At 35.9% G+C, this 27,439-nt stretch overlaps 1 protein-coding gene across 2 annotated transcripts in view; it reads right to left on the bottom strand.

The window, feature by feature from the left end:
* ARHGAP26_1 (Rho GTPase-activating protein 26) overlaps nucleotides 1-27,439 on the bottom strand; it is an 83,136-nt gene that overhangs the window by 23,385 nt on the left and 32,312 nt on the right. The window contains exons 7-15 of one of the 2 annotated variants that reach the window (XM_051214007.1): nucleotides 26,223-26,327; nucleotides 22,575-22,710; nucleotides 18,340-18,440; nucleotides 17,162-17,253; nucleotides 13,395-13,473; nucleotides 12,138-12,180; nucleotides 8,874-8,936; nucleotides 6,074-6,148; nucleotides 9-146 (exon numbers count right to left, since the gene is read on the bottom strand). In XM_051214007.1, coding sequence (XP_051070031.1) covers nucleotides 9-146; nucleotides 6,074-6,148; nucleotides 8,874-8,936; nucleotides 12,138-12,180; nucleotides 13,395-13,473; nucleotides 17,162-17,253; nucleotides 18,340-18,440; nucleotides 22,575-22,710; nucleotides 26,223-26,327 — 832 coding nt within the window. Of the gene's footprint in view, nucleotides 1-8; nucleotides 10,905-12,137; nucleotides 12,181-13,394; nucleotides 13,474-17,161; nucleotides 17,254-18,339; nucleotides 18,441-22,574; nucleotides 22,711-26,222; nucleotides 26,328-27,439 lie in introns of those variants that run through there. The other variant, XM_051214008.1, reaches the window with a different exon arrangement.

The following is a 27,439-nucleotide window of genomic DNA, read 5'->3' as shown; positions in this document are numbered from 1 at the left end:
CAACTTACTCATTGCAGACATGAATGAATCATGTAATTGAAATGTCATAATTGGAGTTTCTAATTGTCGAATAAAACTTTTTAATGCACCAGTTAAAACGCATAATTCATAATTTGACAAAGTCGTCTTGGATATTCCTGATGGAGCTTGAGAATTATACATAAAAAATAAACAATAATAAAATGTACACATGAATCCGTGGTCTAGATACAGTCTAGAGTGCTGTTGGAGGAATGAGGGCGATTATCACTTCACGGTTGCCCACACCGTGGAAGGGTTCTTCTGGAGGTACCTGAAAAGGAAATCGGGCTAGGGGTGGTCTTGGTGACCTGAAAGCGTGACCACAGTGCCCAAGGGACAACTGCTTGAGGCCGGTCACACACGACCTTCTTGTGAGTAATTTCCGTGTTAGCTCCGTACTTGTTGAGACCTTACCGCCAGAGACAGATATCCGTGGGATAAGGTGAGGTATGCTTTTTTGAGATAGACTTTTTCTAAATCACCCTTCTTTTGTGAGAAGACAACATCGCTGTTATGTTGGTCGTTTGAGGGAAACATCTTACTACCGTCACACCTCTGTACAGTCAACAGTACGACTTCGCCCTCGGACCTTGGTTTTGCTGCTTTTAGTCTTACCATTTTCCAACCGACTTGTCTGGCATAGTAGAAACTTGAGGAGTGATTGTTCCAGTTAGCATAATTCGATTGGTTGGTCACAATAGGCAAGCCCGACTACCACATCAAAGTAGAAACAACGGTCGGCGTCTAGATACATTTGAATATCAAATGATTATTCATAAAATTAAATTTGACTGTATCTAGCTATCATTATCAAGGTTTGACTTGATAATTCCGAATAAATTAAGCATTGGGTGGATTGTTATAAATAAATTAGTATACTTGTAATATCCCAATGAGTAGAAAAATTAAATTTTATGATGTTTTGTGACTTAGTGTAAGGCACTTCTTCAGAGAATAAATAGCCAAATTAAAATTAATCCAAGTTTAAATAGTACAACGGAACAACACAAGAACATTATGTGATCAATCAAAAAACAGGTTCGAACGAATCAGTGTCGAGGTGATTCATAAGCGATATGAATGTAAATTTGTGTGCGTGTATGTGTGCACTATTAAGGATGAAAAATGTGTGATCTTTATGATGAGAAAGGATAGAGTTTAATTTGTAAGATGATAGTGTGAATTGTGAATGATATCAGACTAGGTGGCTAGGATAGATAGTCCAAGTAGGATGTATGATAAGGCCTTCTTTTCTATTGAAAGCAGTAGGATTAAGCATTACATAGGACACTTCAGCTACACTCCGTTCTTTGTAATTGGAAAAACCTTTTCACAGGAAAATTATTAAATTGTATTAAATGTTAATTACAATCGTTGGTTCTTTTTGTTTATTCACTTCCGATGTGATAATCTTGTTTGCTCTTCTAAAAAGATTTAGGGCTAGCGAGATCTTTGCATTGAGTGTGTAGGTTTTCGGTAAATGGATCAATTTATAATTCCATTTAGATTTCTTTTCACTAAGCAATCTAAAAATGATAGTTCACCATGTTTATTTCCATTCTCGTTCGTAAATTTGATGTGCGATGAACGTGTACTGATCTGTTTCGAAAAAGATCTTAGATGAGCCTTTTTTATGACAACAAAGGTATCATCTACATATCTAAGCCAAATCCGTGATTTAGTGTCATTGGCGAAAATATTTGATTCTATGTGTTTCATAAACAGGTTGACTACAATCGGGGATATGGGGGATCCCATTGCTACACCGTTAGTTTGTTTGTATAAAGTTTCGTTAAAAGTAAATAGTGCCGAATTTAAGCAGAGTTTTAAGGATTTCATGATTAGACTAATGCTTAAAGGATATCTGTCAGGAAGAGTATTATCGCTCTCTAGTAAACCACCAATAAATTCTAAGCATTTATCAATAGGAATACTAGTGTATAATGATACAACAGCATAACTTGCCATGACTTCATTCTTTTCGATAATTAATTCCGACATTTTTGATTTCAAGTCACAGGAATCTTTAATTACATTATGTAAGTTAAGTTATAGTGGCTTTGATATGCCGCTCAGATACTTCAATAGTGCATATGTTGGTGTGTTCGTGAAGTCTACTATAGGTCTTAAAAGGGATGTCTGGTTTATGAATTCTAGGTATACCATAAAAACGTGAAATGGGATATAGAGAAAACCATAACGAGATACCAATGACTCGTTTTAGTTCTTTCAAAAGTTGACTTGTCCCTAATTTAATTTTTAATCGTTAGAGAATTTTTTCGGATCGATCTTTTCATATGGTCCTGTAGAGAGAGATGTTCAAGAGCTTTATTAATATAATCTATTCTATTCATGACCACTGTTGTGTTGCCTTTGTCAGCTTTTGTGATTATTATAGTTTTGTCACACACACACACACACAAATTTACATACATGTCACTTATGAATCACCTTGACCGAAATGACATAACATTGATTTATTCAGACCTATTCTTTGTTGTTGATTGATCGCATATAATAATATTCTTGTGTTGTTCCGTTGTACTATTTGAACTTAGATTCATTTTGATTTGGTTATTTATTTTGTCTGAAGAAGTGGCTTACACTAAGTCACGAAACGTCATAAAATTTAATTTTTCTACTCATTGGGATATTATAAATATATTAATTTATTGACTATATCTAGTATCACTGAAGAAGTAATGAACTTACTATATACCAATCCTTTATATATCAGTAAGGTAAATAGTAAACTATTAGACGATTGAATAATCCCCTTTTCATCTCCCTTGTATATGCATTAGCTATCTCTATCAACATGAAACAATATGTAAAGAAGCTCTGAGATGAGACTATGTATTAGTTGGAAATAATCTACAAAACTCAACAGAGTGATATAGTCACACAGATTATACTACGACGTCACCAAGTGTGTTGCAATCAAAGAGATATTAAATAATCTTTTCAGTAGGACTCAAATGTTTACATTATAATCGGTATCTGGATAGTAGTAATCAAGTACAAATTTAAGGTCAATAAGAACCAATCAACATCGAGGTGTACAGAACAAGCTGTGAAACGCATATGGAGAAATTCGAACACTTCAATTCTGCCTGAAGTTTGTGCTGATGATGTTGTTCAGAAGAACGATGAAAGCCCCACGATCAAACCATCCAGCTCAGAGAACAAAACTCCATCAAAATCAAGTATTGTTTTTTTTAGTATTAAATACTGATTGACACCTATCAAGTACATTTGTAATGTAACCAAATTACTACAAGTTTACACATCAATGTTTAAGGTAGCTAATGGGATTTGACTAATCTGATTAATAGATTTAAAGTTAACTTAATCAATTGACATTCTTAGATTAATCAGTTTATAAATATTAGACTAATCATTTTATAGCCCACATATGGTTCATGAAAAACTTAAGCCGACATTTTAGGCTGATAGAATTGGATAGTTTCTATGACAAGTAATTATAATATGTGAAGAATATTGTTGTGTACCATGTGACTAAGGAAATTCTCATGATTATGAATCACGCATGCTTTCTTATAATAACGGACAGAAGACACACAGAGAGAGAGAGACTGACTGAGTTACCAATGAATTCAAACAAATAACACAATCAGTCAAGATTAGAAGAGATTAGAAAAAGTAAGGTAGTTAGTATCTTAATTCTGCAGCAATTTGGAAGACTCTTTCGGCCTCCCACATTGTACAAGCATTCCATGTACACAAATTAATGGTCGCTCTAGCTGTTAGAAGAGGCGTCAGCCTCGTGACTTCCAAAGGAACTGGGCTTTCACAATGTGGCATCATAACTCTTCTCAATGAAAACGTTCTAACTCATAGGGCAGAGTTTAAATGGTTTGAATTATTTTTGCTGATTAGTGTTTTTTAGCGAGTTAGTTTTCAACGGGATGAGGTCGCTAACCCCATGCCCAACTCTCCTTCTTTATCTGGGCTTGAAACCGGCAGTAGGCTCCAGGCGAAGCGCTGGAAGTGGATAGGACTGATATTAAGGAAAGCAGCCAACTGAATCACAAGGCAAGCCCCCACTTGAAATCCTCAAGGACAAAGGAGAGGCGGAAGACCAAAGGACACAATACGCCGAGAAATGAAGACAGACATGAGAAGAATGAACAACAATTGGATAGAAATAGAAAGGAAGGCCTAGGACAGAGTGGGTTGGGGAGTGCTGGTCGCCGGCCTATGCCCCATTGGGGGTAACAGGCGTAGGTAAGTAAGTTAGTATCTGAACATACATTTGTCATGTGGAACAGGATCAGAGTAAGGTTGAACTTATATTAACTATCCTAAAGGAAATTATTATTCGTATTTTTATTGAAAAATTATTTAACGCCTGAATTACTGGATTTTTATATGCACCTATTTAAAAGCTTTCAGTATAGGGTTGTGCAGAGATTATTAAATTTTGGATTGAGATTGTGAATCGATTGATGTTAGACCACCATTAAAAAGCTGGAAGCACTGGACAGCCGTTTCGCCCCCTACTACTCAGCAGTGCCCATACACGATTCTGCTCGCGGGATTCGAACCCAGGAACTTCGGTATCGCGCGCGAACACTTAACATCTGGGCCACTGAGAAGGCATCCAACGATGTTAATGTCTAACCTCAACAAATCCAAGAAATTGTAAGAACATCTTCCATTGCAGTGACGTAGATACCTGTCTCTACCTGACATGGATTAGCTCCACTGGTCACGGTTTCTCATTAGAACTCCGAGAATTCCCTCATGAAGCTATTCCCTAGTGAGCACAAAGTAATTACCATTGCATTTGATTCATAAACCGATGTTATCTAACGTATTATTTCAGATTTATCAGTAATTAATTTTCCACTGTTGTGACATTTTTGAGTTACTTATGACTGAGTTGTTTATGTATTGTAGTTTCCTATTTGTGTTGCTGAGAAATCAGATATTTGAGGTATATTATTGTATAAATTCTGAGCCATGTATAACTTAGTTTTCTGATTGTGTAATGAGGTTGGGAGGAAGAGCTCGAAGATTAATAAATGCTAAGGTCTTGGGTTATTAGTCACTGACCAGTATCATTGGTAAAACAGAAAGACATCGGCGATACAGACAATAAAAGTTAATAAATCAATAAGCGAATTAGATACGACAACTATTTTCATAATAAACGACTCGATTACATGACCAGTAAAATTGTCTCTTTTGAAGATACATCATGCTATACTCAAACAGTATTAAACTATTAGATCCACTTCACAATATCAAAAACTGCATTCACTTTTTCATTACAATTGTAGTTAAATTCCGTTCAAGATAATCGTAATCTACAGTAGATGTCTCATAATAGAATGCAAACTTGAAGTCAGTGACGTAGATGTATTCACTTTTTATCAACCTTTAAATTACAAGCTCAGAATAATCATAAACATTATAATTATTGTTATATAATTCGTGCATTTTTAACTACAATTTATTTCGAGTTTTACATGCGGGATCGTGGATACACGCTGCTCAGGAGTCCCATACGAGGATGAAACGGCCGTCTAATGCTTCCAGGCTTTCAATGGTGGTCTAACTTAGATCGACTTGTGAATTCAATTGTAAAAATATATTTCACATGTCTATTTTCCACTATCACATAAATTAAAACAAGGTTTTGATTTTGATTTGATAAGATTTGAAGAACTATTCAAAGATTAGGAACAGTTGAACAGTAAGTTTCTTGTCATAGTGTAGGTCGCTTGAAAAAGTCCGAAGCATCGACCCTGGCAAGGGTTGGATACATTACAGTTTGATTTCGTACTACGCGGCATTTTCAGACTACCGAGTTCAAATATAAATGTTCCACGATTTCAAGAAAAGTCAATTTGAGACATCATACGACAAAAACTACGAAGCTACTTACGGTATTTTCTTACAGCCTCTTATATAATTGAACTTGCTACTTCCTCATAATGCTAATGTGAAGTGTGATAAATTGGACTGATATACATTTGTGCTAATGATTGAAAAGTCGATTATGACAACAGATTTTAAAACTTACATAGAGCTTGTTTAATCAGACTGGCAACTTTAGATTTCACCCCACATGTTCTATAGATTCCTTCAACTTGAATACCTGAAACAAAAAAAAAGATAAACTGAGAATACAATAAAATTTGTCCACAAAGTTAACGAAAACAAGTCACGCATAAGTTAAGAGATAGTTTTTCGAGAACGTTTAGAATCGGATCTTGTGATTTACATACAAATCACCATAAATTTGCAACGACGGTCAAGAAGTATTGTGTATTTACTATAGATTTATGCACCCAACAATGATTTATACAGTTTTTTGAGTATGTAGGAAAGAGAGAGGTTTAAAGTTACCAGAAGTTAAGCGTTCGCACGTGAGAACGACGGTCCTAGGTTCGAGTCTTGTGCACGGGATCGTGGGTGCATACTGCTGAGGAGTCCGATACTAGGACGGAACTGCTGTGCAATGTTTCCAGGTTTGCAATGATCGTCTAACATCGATTGGTTTATGATCTAAATTTAAACATACTACCCTACTACTTTGATCAAGGTAGCTGAGGAGTGGCGTTCAAATATGTTACTGAATAACAGAAAGTTAGATGTCTGGAACTTAAAACCACCACTTTAAAGATACACCGCAACGAGGGATATGTACGTATGATTCGTAACTGAGATACATTAAAGTAATATATCTTCCGGGATCGTATGTACAATGATTTGTATCGAACCAACCATTTGAAGAGTACGGGGACAAAAACATATATATGTGTCCAATAAATATGTAGATGACGGTTAAGAAAACTCTCTTTTACTAAATTTACGATCCATCATTTTTATCCACTTTGAAAATTACTCTTCATTTGTGTCAACCAATCCATCCTATCTCTATTTTCATTGGTTAGAAAAAAATCTATGAAAATCCTTAGAAGTTAATCTCTTTAGCTACCTCGTTATTTCAGGTGTTACTGTTGGGGACGTTAGATCCCCAAAACTCATATTTTGTAATTTTATCTTTGTGGAGCTTGTATGGAGATGTATGCTTGGGCATTTCTTACCACCCACGCATATAGTCGATTGACGAACTTATCGATTATATATATTTTGTATAAATACGCTTGATTTGTGTGCTTGATGGACCTGGTATCTTCTGATTGTCTGTAGAATACACTTTCTACATCTTACCAAGACTTCTGGATCGAGTTAGCTGAGTCGGAGACAACGGACCAGTATAGCCTATCGAGTCCCTGAATCCTTGATTCTTCGTTCCGTTCCGAGTAAGACGAATCAGATGTAGTATTCAAGTTACCAATACCATATCTTCCAAGTACTACCACTTTCTCATGACCATTTCATATTGTGACTCCAAAAAGAAATCTCAAGAAATTAAAGTATAATGAGTTGAAAGGATGATCTAAAAAGTGTTAAGTCAATTACTTTAAACTTTCATTGATGCAAAACAGACTGAGCGTAGTTAGGCAACCTTTGGAAACTAACAATAACTGAACAAATATTTCTTCCTTATTAGTGAGCGGCCGTATTTTTAACTCTTAGTAAAATGAACGATTTACAACTTCACTTTGTATATTTCATAGAAAAAGAAACTAAAAGTAATGCAACTTCTTCCGATTATTCAGTGATTGAAGGACAGGTGACTAAAGTTGGCTCAATTAAATATGTCGAGTCATCGATTATTACTTTTTAGCTACATTCTCAAATAAAAACTTTAGTAATTCAATTCAAACATGCTTTGGATAGGTGATGCATTTCTAAATGATTCGACATATTATATTTGGATATCCTTTTTGATGAAAACACGATCAAACCATCTAGCTCAGAGAATAAAACTCCACCAAAATCATTCATCTGAGCTACAAATCTTCTACACCATTTGGATATCCCTTAAACTATCAAACATTATAAGTGCAAGAATCAGTCTCTTAAAAAACATTACAAATACTTTGTTTATTTCAATACAAAATCAATAATGAGATTAAAATTAAACCCTAGAGACTATTGTATATTTTCTGGTATTTTTCAAAATGTAACCGTGGTCATACTTCAACAATATTGACTATCTTACACGTAAATACCGACATTTTTTGATATTTATTTCAATATCAAACTATCTATAATTCAGATAAAGATCACATGTCACATATGACCGACTAATTAACCAGGTATTCTTGATATTGAGTAACCTGATGCATGAACAGAATGCTAATCAACATTTTCATGCCCTACACAAATATAATAAATAATGTCAGTGTACAACATACATTGGATAGTCAATGTAAGGTCATTATAACTAAGACAAAACAAGATACTGTCTTTTCAAACAACCGATAAGAATCAAGTAAACTATTCATTAAAAATATCAATAGTTGAGATCATGAGTCAATTGAAGCTAGACCATCGTAGAAAACCTGGAAGCACTGGACGGTCATTTCGTCCTAATGTGGGACTCGTCAGTAGTGCGCATTTACGATCCCGCCTCACGAGATTCGAACCCAAAACCTATGCGTCTAACGCATGAGCGCTTAACCTCTAGACCACTGAGCTGGTCAGCATCCAACGGTGTTAATGTTTGAATTCAACTAATCCACGGAATTGAGCCACCATCCACCATTGTCTTCAGTGAGTTACTATCTCACAAAAGACCCGTCTGAACTCCACTGGTCACTGCTTCTCACTAGAACTCAAGAAAATACCTCTTGAAGCCAGTCACTAGTGAGTGTATTCGCTAAAACAATATAAATATGTGTGAATTTAATTCGGAAGTTAATTCGGAAGTAGATTTAAACGAATATGGAAGAAAAATAACTGCTTACCATTTTTTTCAATTGCATGAATTAAATTGAGTAGAAATTCATAACTTTTGTCGTTTAATTGAACTGGAAAAGGAAAGGCGAAAAAACCGAAATCATAAAGAATTTACACAAAATGAAAAAGTGAGTTACTGAGCTATATGTCTAAGACAAGACTTGATGGTGAGAGATAATCAGTAGAATACTATTGACCTAGAATGATGGTGGCTAGCAGTGAAATTCAGGACTCGTGTTTCGTCCTATTTAAGACTCATCAGCTGGATGTACCTGCATCCCAGAGTTGATGCAATTGAAAGCAATATCGAGACAATCCGCACAAGATGCACATATGCCAATAAGAGACTAATCAATTATAGTTCTAAAAATCAATGGGAAGTTTCAAGCAACCAATACAAAAATGACGTACTACTGACATAGGTTTTATGCTAGTCATGTAGCATAAGCCAAGCACATCAGCAATCTTGAAGGAAATGCTGTCCAATGCTGGATTGGAACCTATGGAAATCTGTATCATCACGAATTTGAGATGTTACTATTCACTAACTAGCGCCACCACTTGACTTCTACAAGACTAAGACATTCACAATGAATGATCACTTGAAAATAATCACTTCTGTATCTTTATTGCTGATTGAATTTCACCGCTCAACTTTCGATTCGCCTACTCGTCCTAAGGCGATACATCAAACATAGACTACAATTTGTTAACGACAAATAGACAAATGGCAGAACATCACTGACCTACGCATTTTATGTTTGGTGTAATTCCTCAAACAGATATTCATATTAGGCTTCCCTGATCTGCACCAATCAAGGCTTCGAATGACCAATGCCAACAAACTACAGCGGCATTGGAGATTGGTATTTTACAGGTATACACCAATCATTAATAAGAGATAAAACCGTTTAGTCTCCTTTAGTAACCTATATTTGATCTACTGACCAATTTGACCTCTTCGACATTCAAAAGCTGACTCACAGGTCCAAGTCAATAAATGTAAACAGAACCTTTCCAAATCTAAACCTCAAATATAACTTTTGACTAGTTTTAAGGGTAGAATGACCGATTCAGTTCTTCAAGTCAACGATGGCAAATCACATGCCGTAATCATAAATAAGTTTTAATTAATATCTGAATACAAGTTCTTTGAAAAAGCCGATTAGTCGTCTCGTTTTCTGATAACAAGTTAGCAAACATAAGAGTTGAATAACATATCACTGATCAGACTGAATCAGTCACATTCATAGTGAAATTGTGATTCACTTATTAAAACAATTGATTTCTAACTACCAGACGACAGATTCTAACCTTGATTGATTCATGATAAAATTTCATTTGAGTACGAGTAATTCAATGAGTTAAGTTGAAACACAAGGGAACAAATAATTTTTTTTTAATTGAGATCATGAACCCATTAATATTAGACGACCATTGAGAACCTGGAAGTACTGGACGGCCATTTCGCCTTAATATGGGACTTCTCAGTATTGCGCGTCCACGACCCCGCAGGCGGGACTCGAACCTAGGAACATTAGTCTCGCGTGAACGCTTAACACCCAGACCACTGAGCGAGCATTCAACAGCGTTGATGTCTAACTTCAATAAGTCCACAATATTGCACGACCATTTCCTATTGTCTCACACTCGACACAGTTGAGCTGCGCTAGTCACAACATCCTATTAAAAAACTCCGAGACTTACCTCTCAAAGCTAATCACTATTGAGCACATGATTTTCATTCCAACATAGCACATCATTTAAATACAAAACATGAATCAACTAACACATCTACACATAATGCATATCTATAGTAGCTAAACGAAACACGATAAAAATCTGTTTTACTGTGAAATTGAATGTTTAGACGTTAAACTACAACAAAATTTCTACATTATGGAACATACCCGAAAAAAGAAACTAGTGAATAAACAGAACTAATTTGTTAAAAACTTTATGCAAATGTTAACTACGAATTTCATTAAGTCAGTTAACTTATTGACGATTATACACATAAATGTATGAATAGATAGTACAGTACAGTGATTGACTCGACTATTAAATAACTAATACTAATCGATTATTCATATAGTTATCAGAATGGGTTTTTGGAGATTTTAGAAATTTCAGATTGAAATCATGAGTAAATTGAAGCTAGACCATCATGGAAAACCTGGAAGCACTGGACGGCCGTTTCGTCCTAGCATGTGACTCCTCAGCAGTGCGCATCCACGATCCCGCACCCCGCGAGATTCGAACCCAGGACCTATCGGTCTCGCACCAGGCGCTTAACCAACTAGACCACTGAGCTGGTCGGCATCTAACGGTGTTAATGTCTAACTTTAACCAATCCACGAAGTTGTGCCACCGTATACTATTGTCTTCAGTGAGCTGATATCTCACAACAGACCTGGTTGAACTCCACTCTCGGGGTGCGGGATCGTGGATGCGCACTGCCCAGGAGTCCCATGCTAGGACGAAACGGCCGTCCAGTGCTTCCAGGTTTTCCATGATGGTCTAGCTTCAATCGACTCATGATTTCAATCTATTCATACAGTTGTATTTGATATGTGGTTCGAACCATAGACAATATGATTGAAAACTAGAATGGTTAATCACTGAGACTTGATCCCGAAAAGTGGTAAAATTAAGTAACGAGTCAAAGAAATGAAGAGATGAAATGTGAATTTTGCAGATATATAAATAAATACTGTGATACAGCATTGGGGGGAATCATGTGAGAATAGAAAGAACATCATTCAACATTTGGAATGTGATAAAACATATATGTGCATCAGAATAGTTTATTCAAACTTCATAAAGATATGTTCTGTACTCCTTATAAATCCTCATGAAATCGTGACGAGTAAAGCTCAATAATGTCGAGAATTTTATAGACATTATCACTTAGAATTGGGTGATCGTTGAATTACATCCTCAGTTAATAAAAGTTAGGAATACGAAAAATTGGACTCCAAATCAGTAGTCTAAAGGTAACACATTAGTCGTGATACCAGATCTTAGGTACAACAACTGAACTGGTGAAGAATTCGCGCTGTTTATGAGTCTCAGCTTGGTACGTAAAAGTTGTCTAGGGCAACATCGTTTATTACTAGCACATCAACTGATTTTAATATTGACGATGGGAACTACTTACAAATTAGTCTTGAGAATGTACCTGAGTTACACATACAGTCCTATCAGAAATTTAGCTGAATATCGTTATTATCAACAACCAGTCAAAGTACACTTCGAAAAAAAACACTTACTATTGTCTGATTCATGGAGGCACACACGTCTATCTTCATAAATCTAGAACAAAACAAAAGAAATAAAAAAGTACTTGAACACCGAGAGGATTTACTGACGACATCATAAAGGTGATTTTTCAATGAAGTACAAACAGTATCATTCATAAAGAAATTAAAGGACTGACGAAACTAGTTTCAAAATGCAATTGTACAACTACGGGAAGAAAAACTTGAATGCTTAAGAGAACATCAGAAAGTGAAATATACAGAGTCACAGAAGACACGTCAGCTAACTTCGTGTTGCGAAATTATATTTCCTAAAAACTCGTAAGACAGATAAATATGCAGTGGTAATTTGAGTGGAAACCTTAATATTAAATCAATGATGTGTATAAAGTATTACATCCTTCAGGTTACTAATATCAATGATAATATAAATGTTTTACCTTAACGGTACCTTCGAAGTATTGCTCATGTATTGTGTAACGAGCATTGCAGTGGTTAGGCGCAGGGCAATAGATAGAGATGGCAAATTATTTGATGGGATTATGAATGCTTATCGACAGATGTAGTAAGGACATCTGTTAAGTGTGCCCAACCATGGCCTTCGTCAACATGTAGTGTTGGCTGAAGTAGGAATCAGCTGGAAGAAAGCTAGGAGTGGTCAAACCAAAACACAGAATCAGTCTAGGAAGTGGTACACTGTTAGTCTGATCCATGTTTGTAAATGCACTTTACATCAACACGGTGAAATAAAATCAACAAAGTGAAAAGCAGTATGGTCGAAATAATAGCAGTCAATCAGCGGTAACAATGATCACAAAAAGTACTGAATACAAAGAATACAATTTGGAAATATAGTAATACTGGAACGTGAAATTTAAGGGAAGATTAAAAAAAAGAATGCACCATCATAATCAATTTCTAACACATTAACCTTACGTCTTCAAATATCGATCATTAGTATTGTGTAGGAGTCAACTATGAAGTCTGCACCTTTCGATAAAACTAACAATGAAGATTCGATGATCTCACAGAGTGATTTTATATGTTCCTTTACTAACTGTTAGCTATTTTCAAACCCATTATACCAGCCAGAATTATAGGTCGGAGATCGGTACCGCTAAGTAATACAACCTGAAACTATCTACTGTTTAATTTACAGGAAGAACTGAGTGCAAAAAATATTAAAATTTAATTACATACAATTTCCACAGAAAATTCGCTTTTCACTAGAACTTTTATAAGATATTTTAAAAAAATTAAATAACTTACTGGCTCTTTTCCATCCATTACAAGAAGCCATTCATGAAGATCATCCAAGCATTGTGCTTGTAAAGTAAGTGGAGTAGATCTGTTAATATAAATAAAATAAAAATAATGGCAAGATACAGAATGTATAGTTACATAAGTAACAACAACAAGCATGATCGGATAAAAGTATAGTATAGTGAAGAACAAGTCAGATTTAAGATAGCGCCTTCTGAGTTTCAGAGCGAAATTTAAGATGCGGTGGGTGGGCATATCCTGTATCTTATTAGAAACTAAGAAACTAAAGAAATACCTCCTCCTTACTTACTTACGCCTGTTACTCACGATAGAGCATAGGCCACTGACCAGCATTCTTCAACCTACTCTGTCCTCGGCTTTCTATTCTAGTTCCATCCAATTCTTGTTCATTTTTCTCATGTTTATCTCCATTTCTCGGCGCAATGTGTTCTTTGGTCTTCCTCTCCTCCTTCGGCCTTGAGGATTCCATGTGAGGGCTTGTCTTGTGATGCAGTTCAGTTCTTTCCTCAATGTGTGTCCTATCCACTTCCACCACTTCTTCCTGGTTTCTTCCTCCGCTGGGATCTGATTTGTTCCCTCCCACAGTCGGTTGTTGCTAATAGTGTCCGGCCAACGGATCCGAAGTATTTTGCGTAGACAACTGTTAATAAACACCTGTATCTTCTGGATGATGGCTTCCGTAGTTCTCCAGGTTTCCGCCCCACACAGTAGAACTGTCTTGACATTTGTATTGAAAATTCTGATTTTGGTGTTGGTTGACAGACAGTTGTTTTGAGTTCCAGATGTTCTTCAATTGTAGATATGCTGCTCTTCATTTTCCGATCCGCGCCTTCACATCTGCATCAGACCCACCGTGTTCATCAATGATGCTGCCCAGATATATGAAGGTTTTTACATCTTCCAAAGTCTATCCGTCAAATGTGATTTGATTGGTGCTTGTTGTGTTGTGTCAGAGAATCTTGCTTTTCCCTTTGTGTATATTGAGACCTACTGATGCTGAGGCTGCTGCTACACTGGTCGTCTCCTGCATTTGTTGTTGCGATTGCGATAGGAGGGCCAGATCATCTGCGAAGTCTAGATCGTCCAGCTGCATCCTAGATGTCCACTGTATCCCGCGTTTCCCTTCAGATGTTGACGGCTTCATGATCCAGTCGATCACCAGGAGAATTATATCTTAGAGTACTTGATGTGATGCAATGTATAGTCAAGGGTATTTATGTGGATGAAAAGCATTTTCCCACTCCAAACTTTATAATCTTAATTTCTAACAGAAACTCACTTAACCCTAACTCATAACTTTGACTCAACTTATAATACTTAACCTTGACCCCTTTTCTATCATTATTGTTCATGTGAAGACTGTTTATACTTTAAAACCTACTACTTCTTATTGTAAGACATTATATAACTAAACAATTTTCTAACAGGTTGATAAGTTGCTTATGGTCATCAGTATGGTAGACTTTTATCGTGATTTATAAAACAATAGAAGAGAAAAGCAAATATTTTTCCCGAGGGTAAAACTTTTTTTTCATTATTCAAGACGTAACGTTTACGATTCAAAGAATGTGAATAATTGTCATCCATTTGGCGAAGTGTACATTAACTGAACCGATATAAAACAAAAAATACACGTTTTTGGACTGATGCAGTAATTTCTGTATTTAATTACATTCTATCCTTCGTCATACAGGGATCTTAATACTCACCATACACAATGTGACTTACAAATAAGTCAATCAACACAAAACACTGAAAGGTTTAAAGACAGTAAAAATATCTAATGCATCTATCAGCTGTTCTCCATGCACCACTTTGCAGTGTAGTCCGTCGTATGAATTACGGATGATTTTTTCAGGTACTCCATGGTGTCGAAAAAGGTTCCATAAGCTTCTCCTATCCATGCTGTGAAATGCTTTCTAACAGTCAAGGAATTTGATGTATGGTGGTAAGTTCCAGTAAATTGATTGTTCAACGATCGACCCTTACGAAATCCAGCCTGTTGACCTCGAAGTTGGGTGTCTACTGAACCTTTCATCCGGTTCAGCAACACTATGTTGAAAACCTTTCCTGGCACTGTCAGTAGCGTGATGCCTCTGTAGTTCTCACATTTGCTCAGATCTCCTTTCTTTAGTATCTTGATGAGATGGCCTTCTTTCCAGTTCATCGGCACTTGTTCTTTCTCTCAGATCTTCATGAATAGAGTGTGAAGCATGTTTGCTGTTACTTCTATGTCTGACTTCAGTGCTTTAGATGCTATACTGTCAGTTCCGATTACTTCTCACCCTTGATTTGCCTAATTTCCGACCATCCAGATTTTTTCGATCATTGGTGGAGTGGCATCTATAGGAAGGTCTGTAGGTGATGCTTCGATATCCGGTGAATCCAATGGAGCTGGTCTATTCAAGAGTTCTTCGAAGCATTCCATCCATCTGTTTCTCTGTTCTTGAACCTCAGTGATTGGTTTGCCTACTCTGTCATTGACCGATCATTGCTGTTGAGAGTTACGTCGAATTCGTTGGGTTTATTAGTATCTCGAAAGAATGCTGTATTGAACCTTTCTAATGCTGCTTGTCCATTTGTCCAGTGCTTCTTAAGCTTCAGCTTTATCTTGGCAACCACTAGCTAGTGGTGACCTGAAGCTATACTAGCTCCTCTCCTGGTTTTCACATCTTACATTGACTTTGTGAAATTTTTTCTGATGCAAATATGATCGATCTGGTTCTCCGTGGTGTGATCCGATGAGACCCATGTAGCTTGCCGTTCTCATCCTTTTCTCCCAGTCAGTCATCCCATGATATCTTCATATCCATTGTTGTCCATTCCGACTTTGGTGTTTAGATCTCCCGTTAAGATAGTCAGGTCGTTTCCTGGGCACTTCACCATGATCGATTTCAGCCTCTCGTAGAACTGACATTTATCGTCGTCATTGCTATTATTGGTGGGTGCACAAAATTGGATAACATTCATTGTAATCCCGTCTTTCGTTTTGAAGAATGCTTTGATTATCCTGGGTTCATGAAATTCCCATCCTATAAGTGCGTTTCAAGCCTCTTTGGAAAGCATCAGAGCAACTTCCTAAGTGTGCGGAGCATTCCCCTCTTCGTGACCGGAGTACAGCAGCATCTCTCCCGTACCTATCCTTACCTATCCAGCTAGTGTCAAATTGGTTTCGCTAATTCCGAGAACCGCCAAGTTGTATCTCATCATTTCCTTAGCTATTTGACTGGTCCTCCTGCTCCCTCACATTGTCCGGACGATCCCTGTACGTATAAAAATTGTTCTTTTGGTTGCTAGAAGGGTCATCGGCCTCGTAACTTCCGAAGAATCTTGGCTTTTATCATGAGGCGTCATAATTTTTTCTTAAAATCCCAGGGCAGAGTTCAAATGGTTTAGTTTGTTTAATCTGGTTAGCGTCCTTTTAGCAACCTTTTTTTCTACGGGATGAGATTGTCAACCACACACCCAACCCTCTTCTTTTGTGTTGGCATGAGACCGACAGTATCCCTAGAAGAGCTATAGGCAGAGTTTTTCAAAACACGGTCAATATTTAATGAAGTGCTTGAATGAAAACCCACGAATATTTAAAAATTACCTAACATGATACAAGAATTATTCATAAGTACTAAACTTATTGACAATTGTAGTTGATTTCACACAAATTTTAGATGTTTATACAGTTCTTACTGAAAATCATGCATCATTTTATTTTACAAAAAACCTTTTGTAAAACCGTAACAATATATCCTTACCTTCTTGATACTTCAATATCAAAACACCAACGTCTATCAATGGAATCATTTGATCGTCTTCTACACGAGATGACATTCAATACTTCGGTATTCTTCAATGAAAGAGATTTGTTTTTTCAACAACAAAAAAATACAATCGTAAGAAGTATGCAAATGAATTTCTCAAACACCAGCATACCAAAACCACCATTACAAAATCAGATATCCTTTTCTATCTTTTCTTTATTTAACTGTAGCCTTTAACATGAGGTAGTAGTCATGGTTCTATATTGTGGTAACCTGATCGAGATATATTGCCTGAAACCATCGTTCGTAAGGGTTTAGCTAGACAGAAAGGTTTGTTGGAAAACAGTTAGATCACAGGCAGTAACTTAAAATTCCAGGATAAAGCTTCATTGTTAACTGTAATGAAATGCGCGCCAGCAAGGTATCTTCATCAAACAACCACCATCTTAACTGAAGCTGCGTTCCTGCAATAAGCACGGATAAAAAAGTAGCTCTTAATAATAGCACAACTCACATTGTCCCACGAATTTCCTTTACTATCTGTAAAGTTTTCGAAGTACGTAGCTAACAGATTAAGTAACTGAAAAATTCTATGCGTAACTGGCCTTTATATTATTATCCATGGAGCTCTACAGTCACATTTATAGGTTGTCAAGACCACTCTTAATGCAGTTTCTTTCCCAGGTCGCATAAAGAGTATGATTCACCTCGAATAAATTAAGTAAATTTTTCACCATTCATGTGTTAAGTACATTTCATATTAAGGGAAGTGTGTAGCTAGTATGTTTTTGAATTCATACTAAGTCATTTATACCACGTGACAACATAAAAATGGATGCGCACTGCTGAGGAGTCCCACAATAGGACGAAACGGCCATCCAAAGCTTCCATGTTTCCAAAGGTGGTCTAACATCAATCAGTTCATGATCTGAATCAAAAACTTAATAATCTCCACAATCCCTATACTAACAAAAGAATCCTTTGTACTAGTTTTAGGTGTTTGAAGCAATAAAACATTGATAGATGGACATATGTTTTGAATTTTGAGCATAAAGCTAAAATTAATATCATGATCCTGATCGGTTCATTAAGAAAAAGTAATTTTTGTTCAAACCTCTTTTATAAACGCTGATTATTAGAATCAAACGAAATAATCAAATGAATAGACTTACATTATCATTATCTTGATATTGAGTATAAGGTGTAAGCTTTAATATTTTACTATTACGATTATATGTACAGAAATTTTTTGTCCAAATTGTCATAACAGCTTCTATACAAGATAGAGGGTGGGGAGAAAGACACAATACAATAAGCAATAGGATTTAGTAAGATAAAGTAATCATGAAGGAAGTGACCGAATAAATAATCAAAACCGAGTTCGAGTCCAACATGCGGGATCTTGATTGCACATTACTGAGGAGTCCCATGTAAGGACGAAACAGCCATCCAGTTCTTCCAGGTTTTCTATGGTGATCTAGCTTAGAATGACCCTTGAATCATTTATTTATTTGCTTTGTATTTATAGAAAATAGAACAGTTCTGAGAATGATCAGTTGGATATGAAACAGTCAAAATAATCTATTAACCAGTTTATTTAATAGAGTAGTAAATAAGTGTACAAAACAAACATTTTCTAAAGCGATTAAAAATTTAGGTGCCTCAGGAAATTTGGACAACATTGTTTTATGTAGAAATTGTGACGAACTACGGAGTAATTCTGTCTTTATCCATGTTACCAGATCACACGAATATAGAATAACGAAACCCCCGATTTCAGTGAACCAATATGACAGACAGATAGATATACACTGATACACATAGTTGGCGATAACATTTGATTGTAGTGATAAGCATAACCATACATAGTTTTCAATCGAGGAGCTTATATTTTATCCTGAGTTCAAACCAACAGCGGATGATTTATTGTCAGTCAGTCAGTCAGCCACAACATAGGACCAGGCACATATATGCATCGGTCCAAGTTGCCATACCTCATTAACACAACAAGATGGACACCGGATTCATATAAGTGGTTAATTCAGAGGTGGTAATATATAAAAGAAGGATGGCAATAAGGATATATTGTACTGATATGGTGTGTATTACTGATGTCGACAGATATAAATATTGTGTATCATTGATAGTGAAATACCTGATGGAGAAAGGTTAAAAATATCAAAGAAAAGAGAACGAGAACAGAGAATGATTGTTGTGGAAACGAAAGAACAGTCAATTCAGAGACGATTGGTTGATATTTTGTTAATGAAGTATTTAATGTATGATTTTACTAAGAGATAGTGTAATTTTGTGTTCAAATACATTTTATTGTTCCCGCTTGTGTTCTTGTTTACTACACTGATGTTATATCTTCTCATAGTCATCTCAAGACTTTCTCCAGGACATCTAGCATAGTCTATCAAAGCAGACACTGACTCAACATACATAACACATTAACTAACTAAGTTTATCTTCACTAATTATCTTAGCACAGGGTAAACTATATTATAATATACTTAGTTATTGATAAACTGAATGACATATCATTACAGTTATAAATTGAGAAAGCTGAAAGAAACTAAAATGAACTTATGTTGTTATATACAGATAGATTCAACATAATAACTACTTAAAGAGTGATGTAAGTAATAAATTCATTTAATTTAATCTTGTAATATGCATATTTCAATCACAGATCAATAACTCAAGTGTCAACAGAACTTATTTTTCTGGATTAATTAATGTTATAGATCAACAAAGAATCTGGAGGTACGATGCATATAATTTCTAGAATAGTGTAATGTGATACAATGATTTGGTTGATATATTAAAGTGATTTTAATCACAGATAAGCTCACTGTTAAAGTGAACTTCTTTTGTTTTTTCTTTTAAAGAAACTGATTAAGATGCTTAATATGGAAATTTACAGAATATAAAATGTGAATGTTCAAAACAGAAAGTATTTCACTTTGAAATTTAGGTTTCATGATTAAAACGGTTATTTACAAACAGTTATTCATTTTTGATATGATGAAATCATTTTCCTTACAGAGAGCTATTAAAAATCAAATATGTAGGATCCATCTGGGGAAGTTGGAAAACCCTGATTCAAAACCAATGGTGCACATGGGCTCCAGGATCCTGAAAGAACAAATGGAGTACGAGCCAATCGTTGGTCATCGGGTAACATGGAACTGAATCTCCCGACGTTGCTCCACTGCTTTGTGGATCGGTCTTTTAGGTCGAACGGTCGAGGTGTGGCCTCCTACGAAAACAATGTGGTTCGGTCTGGGCACACGAGCTGCATCACATCCCACACACAAATCAAGTGACTTGTATGGTGCATATGTATTCGGTGCTTCCTTGTACTAATATTTGTGTTCAAATAAGTAAATAATAAATAACGTAGGATCGAATAGAGTCCCAACTTAAGATGATCCATCTAATTCATGAACGCCTATGCTTCCAAACTGTTTTTTACTCTCTAAAAATCCTTTACTCCAAAACTACTCATGTGAAAAAAGCAAAAGTATTTATATGAAACCTTGGAATTCTAGAAGCTTCGGAAAAAACATGTTAAAATCGTAAACAAATTCGATAGCAATGCAATCAAGAGAATGTTAAGACAATTCATCATTTTTTAAAACCGCTCTAGAACGTTGCCAAAGTTAATTGATCAAAGCTTCTGTAGCATTTTCTTAGCTTTCGAAGATGTTTTTGAACAATAGTTGACGGTTCTCAACACAAACCTTGTCTTTTAGAAGGTTTGTCGATGAACATACACACGTTGCCTTATTAAAACTTACTTACTTACTTACGCCTGTTACTCCTCGTGAAGGAGCATAGGCCGCTCACCAGCATTCTCCACTCAACACTGTCTTGAGCAATCCTTTCCAGCTCCCTCCAGTCGTTATTCATCCTTTTCATATCTGCTTCTATTATCCGACGTAATGTGTTCTTTGGCCTTCCTCTTTCTAGCTACCCTTCAGGATTCCAAGTTAGCGCTTGCCTCGTGATGCAGTTTGATGATTTGCGTAATGTATATCCTATCCATTTCCATCGTCTCTTCCTAATTTCCTCTTCAGCTGGAAGTTGGATTGTTCTCTCCCACAGAAGGCTGTTGCTGATGGTATCCGGTCAATCGATGTTGAGTATCTTGCGTAGACAGCTATTTATAAATACTTGTACCTTCTTGATGATGGTTGTAATAGTTCCCCAAGTTTCAGCTCCGTACAATAGAACTGCCTTGACGTTCGTATTGAAGATTCTCACTTTGATATTGGTTGAAAGTTGTTTTGAGTTCCATATGTTCTTCAATTGTAGGAATGCTGTCCTTGCTTTTCCAATCCTCGCCTTTACGTCTGCATTTGAACCTCCTTGTTCACCGATGATGCTTCCCAGGTATGTGAAGGATTCTATATCTTCCAGAGTTTCGCCATCAAGAGTGATTGGATTGTTGTTTTCCGCTCCTTGTGTATGTAGAGGCCTACTGATGCCTTATTAAAACCTATCCATTTAAATATATTTCTTAACCTTAGAATATATGAACACTTCTGTATATATATTGAAGTGAAAGTCCACTTAGGTGAAAGAAATTATCACTGAAAGATAATTTTTCTTAGTTTTATTACAAACTTCAGTGTAATTAAACTACATACAAAAAATAATGTCAACTAAGCTAATGACAAACATATCACCTGAGTCGACACTTTAAATCTTCATCTTACCACAAATGATAAGGATTTACAGAAGTTTATATGAGTATTGAACATTTATATCATTTTTAATAAAAAAAATATAACCTATCAATATATACAGAGAACAAATCAACAGTGTATTCAGAACGCGACTGGACAAAGACAGTCAACTTGAATACAACAATAGATGTAGACAACTCTACCTATGAAAACAACTAATCATAAACAATGTGATCAAAGTGAACTGGTTTAATACTTATGGAATAAATCAAAAGTCCAGTTCTATAAGTAAGTAAGGGTGAGACTATAACTTATAGACGAACCAATCACATATAAGATAACAGGTCTCAGATTTTTGACGCGAAATCCATTCATCCATTTGGGTAAATAGAGTTTTGACATTACAACTCATGTCAGTTCGTGATGAAAACCCTAAATCTAATTCTTAACCCTAACCATCAACTGTAAATCATAATTCTATTTCCTCACTCTGGTTTATAACCCTCATTTGGTTCTGGTTATTAGGTGAACACTTTCAAGATCACTTCAGAGTCGCTCAAAGGTCGTTCATAAATTATAGTCTCAATTAAGTAAATGTTGATGATGATGTGTTGCCTAAACCGACAATATAATTATACCAATTAAACCATTTGGGTTAGAAACAACAAAACCAACAAATGACATTAAATATATAAACTCAATTAACTTACTTTTTGTAGCAACAAATACATAACCTTCACGTGTATCAGCTAAATTTGTAGATTGTATTTGTTCCCATGGTGTATTGAGTAGTTTTTCTGTTAGTGTTTTACTCTCTAAACTAATTTGTTCATAATTTTCACTAGACTAATATTGATGAGATAAAGAAAAGGAAAAAAAGAGAGGTGATAAAATTAAAATACATTACATCAAACTAAGAATGAAAATAAACATCAAAGAGAACAGTGTCGAAGGATAAGTTTGAACAATTCTTAAAGTCACCATCGAGAACTTAATCACGTTTTTATCCAGTCATCTGAATGCAAATTGGAAAAATACAACATATATAAACCTATATGATTATATAACACCTAATTTCTTTAACTCTTACCTACTTCGGTCTGGGAATCCGGGCAGTATCACAGTCCATAAACAAACCAAGTGATGTGTATGGCTCATATTTATTTGGTGCCCCTTTGTAACAATATTTATGTGTTTAAATATATAATAAATAAATAAATTGTTCTTGATTATGGTTATAGTTAAGATTAGGGAAAAGAGTAATTTGATGATGTTACGCTGGCTAAACTAGATTGCTGAATGATAGGATTGGCATTGTCATTTGAGACAACAACTTCAGCAGGTAATTTATGTAGAAGTGAATGCCTCAATTATTCTACAAGAGTTATATCAGTTAGTTACGATGTACATGTTTGTGATTAACCGTTAGGTCATAGACTGTAACTGTCTTTACATGTCCATGTATTCTTATTGAATTCTGGCTTTATGAGATTGATTGAGATCATGAATCAATTGATGTTAGATCACCGTTGGAAACCTGGAAGCACTGGACGGCCGTTTCGCCCCAGTATGGGACTCCTCAGCAGTGCTCATCCACGATCCCGCTCCACCGCGAGATTCGAACCCAGGACCTATCGGTCTCGCGCCAGGCGCTTAACCAACTAGACCACTGAGTCGGCATTCAATAGTGTTAGTGTCTAACATCAACCAATCTACGAAATTGAGTGACAAATCCACCATTATCATCAGTGAAATACTATCTCACAAGAGATTTGGTTGAACTCCACTGATCACTGCTTCTCACTAGAACTCCGAGAATTCCCTCACGATGCTAGTCACTAGTGAGCACATGTTAATTATCAGTGAGAAGCCGTGACCAGTGGAGCTAATCCGTGTCGGGTAGAGACAGGTATCTACCTCAGTACAATAGAAGTTGGTCGCGCAATTTCTTGGACTGGTTGATGTTAGACACTAACACTATTGGATGCCGACTCAGTGGTCTAGTTGGTTAAGCGCCTGGCGCGAGACCGATAGGTCCTCGGTTCGAATCTCGCGGTGGAGCGGGATCGTGGATGAGCACTGCTGAGGAGTCCCATACTGGGGCGAAACGGCCGTCCAGTGCTTCCAGGTTTCCAACGGTGGTCTAACATCAATTGATTCATGATCTCAATCAAAAAACTTAACAATCTCCACAACCCCTATACTGATTTATAGGATTGGTTGAACTCATCTTCTATGAATGTTAACTAACTTGAATGTTACTTTTCTAAAGTTTATTTTGGATCCTTAAAGGTATTCTAATCAAATAATTAGATCAGTTTAGAATTATAAGAAATTATTAACATTGTTTATGACTGCTTTGTAAGTTCATATCAGCTCAACAAACAATCGAAATAAAAGACTAAAAACAGAGAGAGCAATAGTTAAGTAATTAATCATGTTCTATTTTGAAACTTTATGTACAATAAAAAGTCAATGACTAATCATTTTTTAGGAGAGGAAAGCTGTTACAAATCCACTAAGGTCGATCAAACATATATCAATACATAGCACTCAGTGTAATAGTAGGTTAAATCACATCAATCAAATTCAATCTATACGCTAGACCCATGGTATTTGACCTCTAGTTGTCAAATTCCAGGTTTGAACGATGCTTCATACGCTTTAGTTCAAGTGACCGGGTAGAATCATTTTCCCTTATACTTAGAGTATATCTCATAACTAGGTACCTAATGAGTGAGTTAATTTATTGGACTATTTCATATGTGCAATTAAGTAATATGTTACACAGTTTTTCTTTTAAATTAGGGCATTTCTTTTTCATTCAAATTTGAGTCACTTAAACAAAAATGACATCCTGATTTGTTTGTGGGCTGTGATGCAGCCCGCGTGCCCAGACCGAACCATGTGGTTTTCTTAGGGGGCCATACCTGGAGCCTTTGACCTAAAGGTCTGATCCACGAACCAGTGGAGCAACGTAAAGACATGCAGTCCCATGGTAGCCGGTGACCAACGATTGGTTCACACGCCATTTGTTTCCGCAGGATACTGGAGCCCATGTGCACCATTGGTTTGGAATCAGGGTTTTCCAACTTCCCTAGGTTCAACCTCGATATCCACCAACCCGATTAAAGAGCCGGACATTTGCTTTCGTCCTCTCATTTTCCTAAACAACAGCCCCGCCATGAGAAGGCAGTGAGTAGGATTTTGCGAGCGGTGGCTCTATACACGTGGCCATGTGGGAGCATTTCGAGAGGGAGAGTGGACTCTCTCCACCCTCGGTCGTACCAGGGCATTGGGGGGCCAAGAAAAGAATTCTTCCTAACTGCTGCTTTCTAGGTGACAATTGTCATTCCAAAACGTTGTAGTTATGATACGTTTTAGGCGTATATCTACTTTCTTCAAAATGTATCCAGAAGATTGATGAATACTACGATAATAATTTCGTACTTCAAAACGTTATTATCCATTTTGATCTGATTGTATGCTTCACATTATTAAAATCTGTGTTACAAATGTTCAATTAAGGTAATTTATGTGTCACATCTTTCTAAATAATGTACATTTCATTTTCCTATTAACTTAAGCATGAACTAGCTCTGTTACGACTTATATTTTAACTTACTCCACCAAAAAACTACTCTGAATAAAATATGAGGGATAAATTTTAGTACCGATCTTTGTATTCTTCAAGAGTAAGAGATGTATCACTTATGCAGAAAGATTGAATGATGGGTACTGTACATACATGAAAATATCAACAGCTCGGGTTTAGCTCTATGAATGATAAAATGTGTATCATCGAAGATCCAAACAGATTATAACAAGGCAGTCCGTTCCAAATTATTAAAAAAAATTGATTGCACAGACTGTGATTGCTTCCAACTATATTACATGGACGTTTATGATGACATGCATGTAAGACCCCTAGTAACTACACTATAAATTTACATGTTGATCATTGATCAACACTCATAATTCGACAGTATTGGGTACCACTCAGTGACCAGTTGAAGAAATCTATCTCCGAACTATAGTAAGTTTTTTTAACGTTAAATAGGCATGACACAACATGTGAATTTAGGTCCTACTGGATGCTCTCTCTCTCTCTCTCTATGTTAAAGACATTGTCTGGTAATAAGAGATAACCAGGAAGAAACCTTGGTCAATAGTTTTCTACTGAGTTATCTTAATTAACATAACGACGAAACATATATTGAAAGACAATATGCTATACAACAAATTATTTCTATCCAGTGGAATACGAAAATACACAACATATACATGTACACATACACACAAAATATTAAATTATACAAGAGGAAACACAGAGAGAGGGAGGAAATAGGTTCACTTACACGCTGTGCAGCTTGAAGTATCTGACTAATTTGATGTGATGAATCTTTGAATTGTTCGAAAGCTTGATAATAGAAATTTGATAACATTCTCATGATCAAACTTACCTGTATATTGATTAAGTATGAAAGAGAAAAAAATTATAAAAGAGAATGAATGGAAATAAAGAACAATGAAAATCAAATGTCAATTACGTTAAAAAATATTGAGCTTCTATTTACAAAGGCAATGAAAGCTACTAGAAACATGTGTCCTAATGATTGAAGCAGATAACTGTTAATCCCATGTGATTGAAGGTAACTGGCAATATATTGTAGACCTAAGTTTCATACTAGTTGGCATTCATAAACAAGGCATATGTGAAACCATGAAGGAACTGATATTTCTTTGATGGATGTCAGTTGACTTTACACTAACAGATTCAAATTTCTGACTCTTATCTCCACTCTGAAAAGTATTCTCGAACTTTGTACAAAATGTATGTTACAAAGACGAATTCATAAATAATGGTATTTGATAAATACGTTTTAATCTATGCATCATTTCACCAATTGCAATTGTACTGAGATTATCCTTTTCTAACAGTATTAATAAAAAGTATTAGAGAGAACGATCGTTCTCGATAACTTCATCATACTCTATAGTTTTAAGTCCATTGTGGATGCGCACTGCTGAGGAGTCCCACAATAGGAAGAAACGCGCGTCAAACTGAATTTCACTGCTAACCATTATCCATCTTTGCTGAATATTTCAATACGTTTCTTGCTGGCAAAATATTTTATCAATTCAATTCCTTTTACACAATAGCACAAGTCACTTGTTTTCGGGTAACATTCAAGTTTTTAAGGTTAAAAACAGTGAATCCTTACCGAAATTAAGATTTAGAATTGGTATGCAAGACAAGCGTTTTGTCCAATCGGAGACTTATTGATCAGATATGCTTGCATTCCAGTGTTGATGTTCATACCGAAATCAAAACCTAATACCTATCGTTTTAAATGTCGAAGCTTTATTAACTAAGTTTCTAAGACTAATTAATCCTTGACAAGTTCAGCAAGTTCAATAAGGCTGTTATTATATTCAAGACTGTATTTGATTGGTCACTGTTAACATACACTCATTGTGAGTTAATTCCTGATAATTTACTATAATTAAAAACATTTTAAGTTACCCATCATAGCTACCAGTAGAACATAATATGAGAAAGATGGACTCAACT

This window comes from Schistosoma haematobium, chromosome 3 (assembly GCF_000699445.3).
Source record: "Schistosoma haematobium chromosome 3, whole genome shotgun sequence".
Lineage (NCBI taxonomy): Eukaryota > Metazoa > Platyhelminthes > Trematoda > Strigeidida > Schistosomatidae > Schistosoma > Schistosoma haematobium.
The sequence above is the reverse complement of the archived record's forward strand: the minus strand, read 5'-3'. Positions and strand labels throughout refer to the sequence as shown.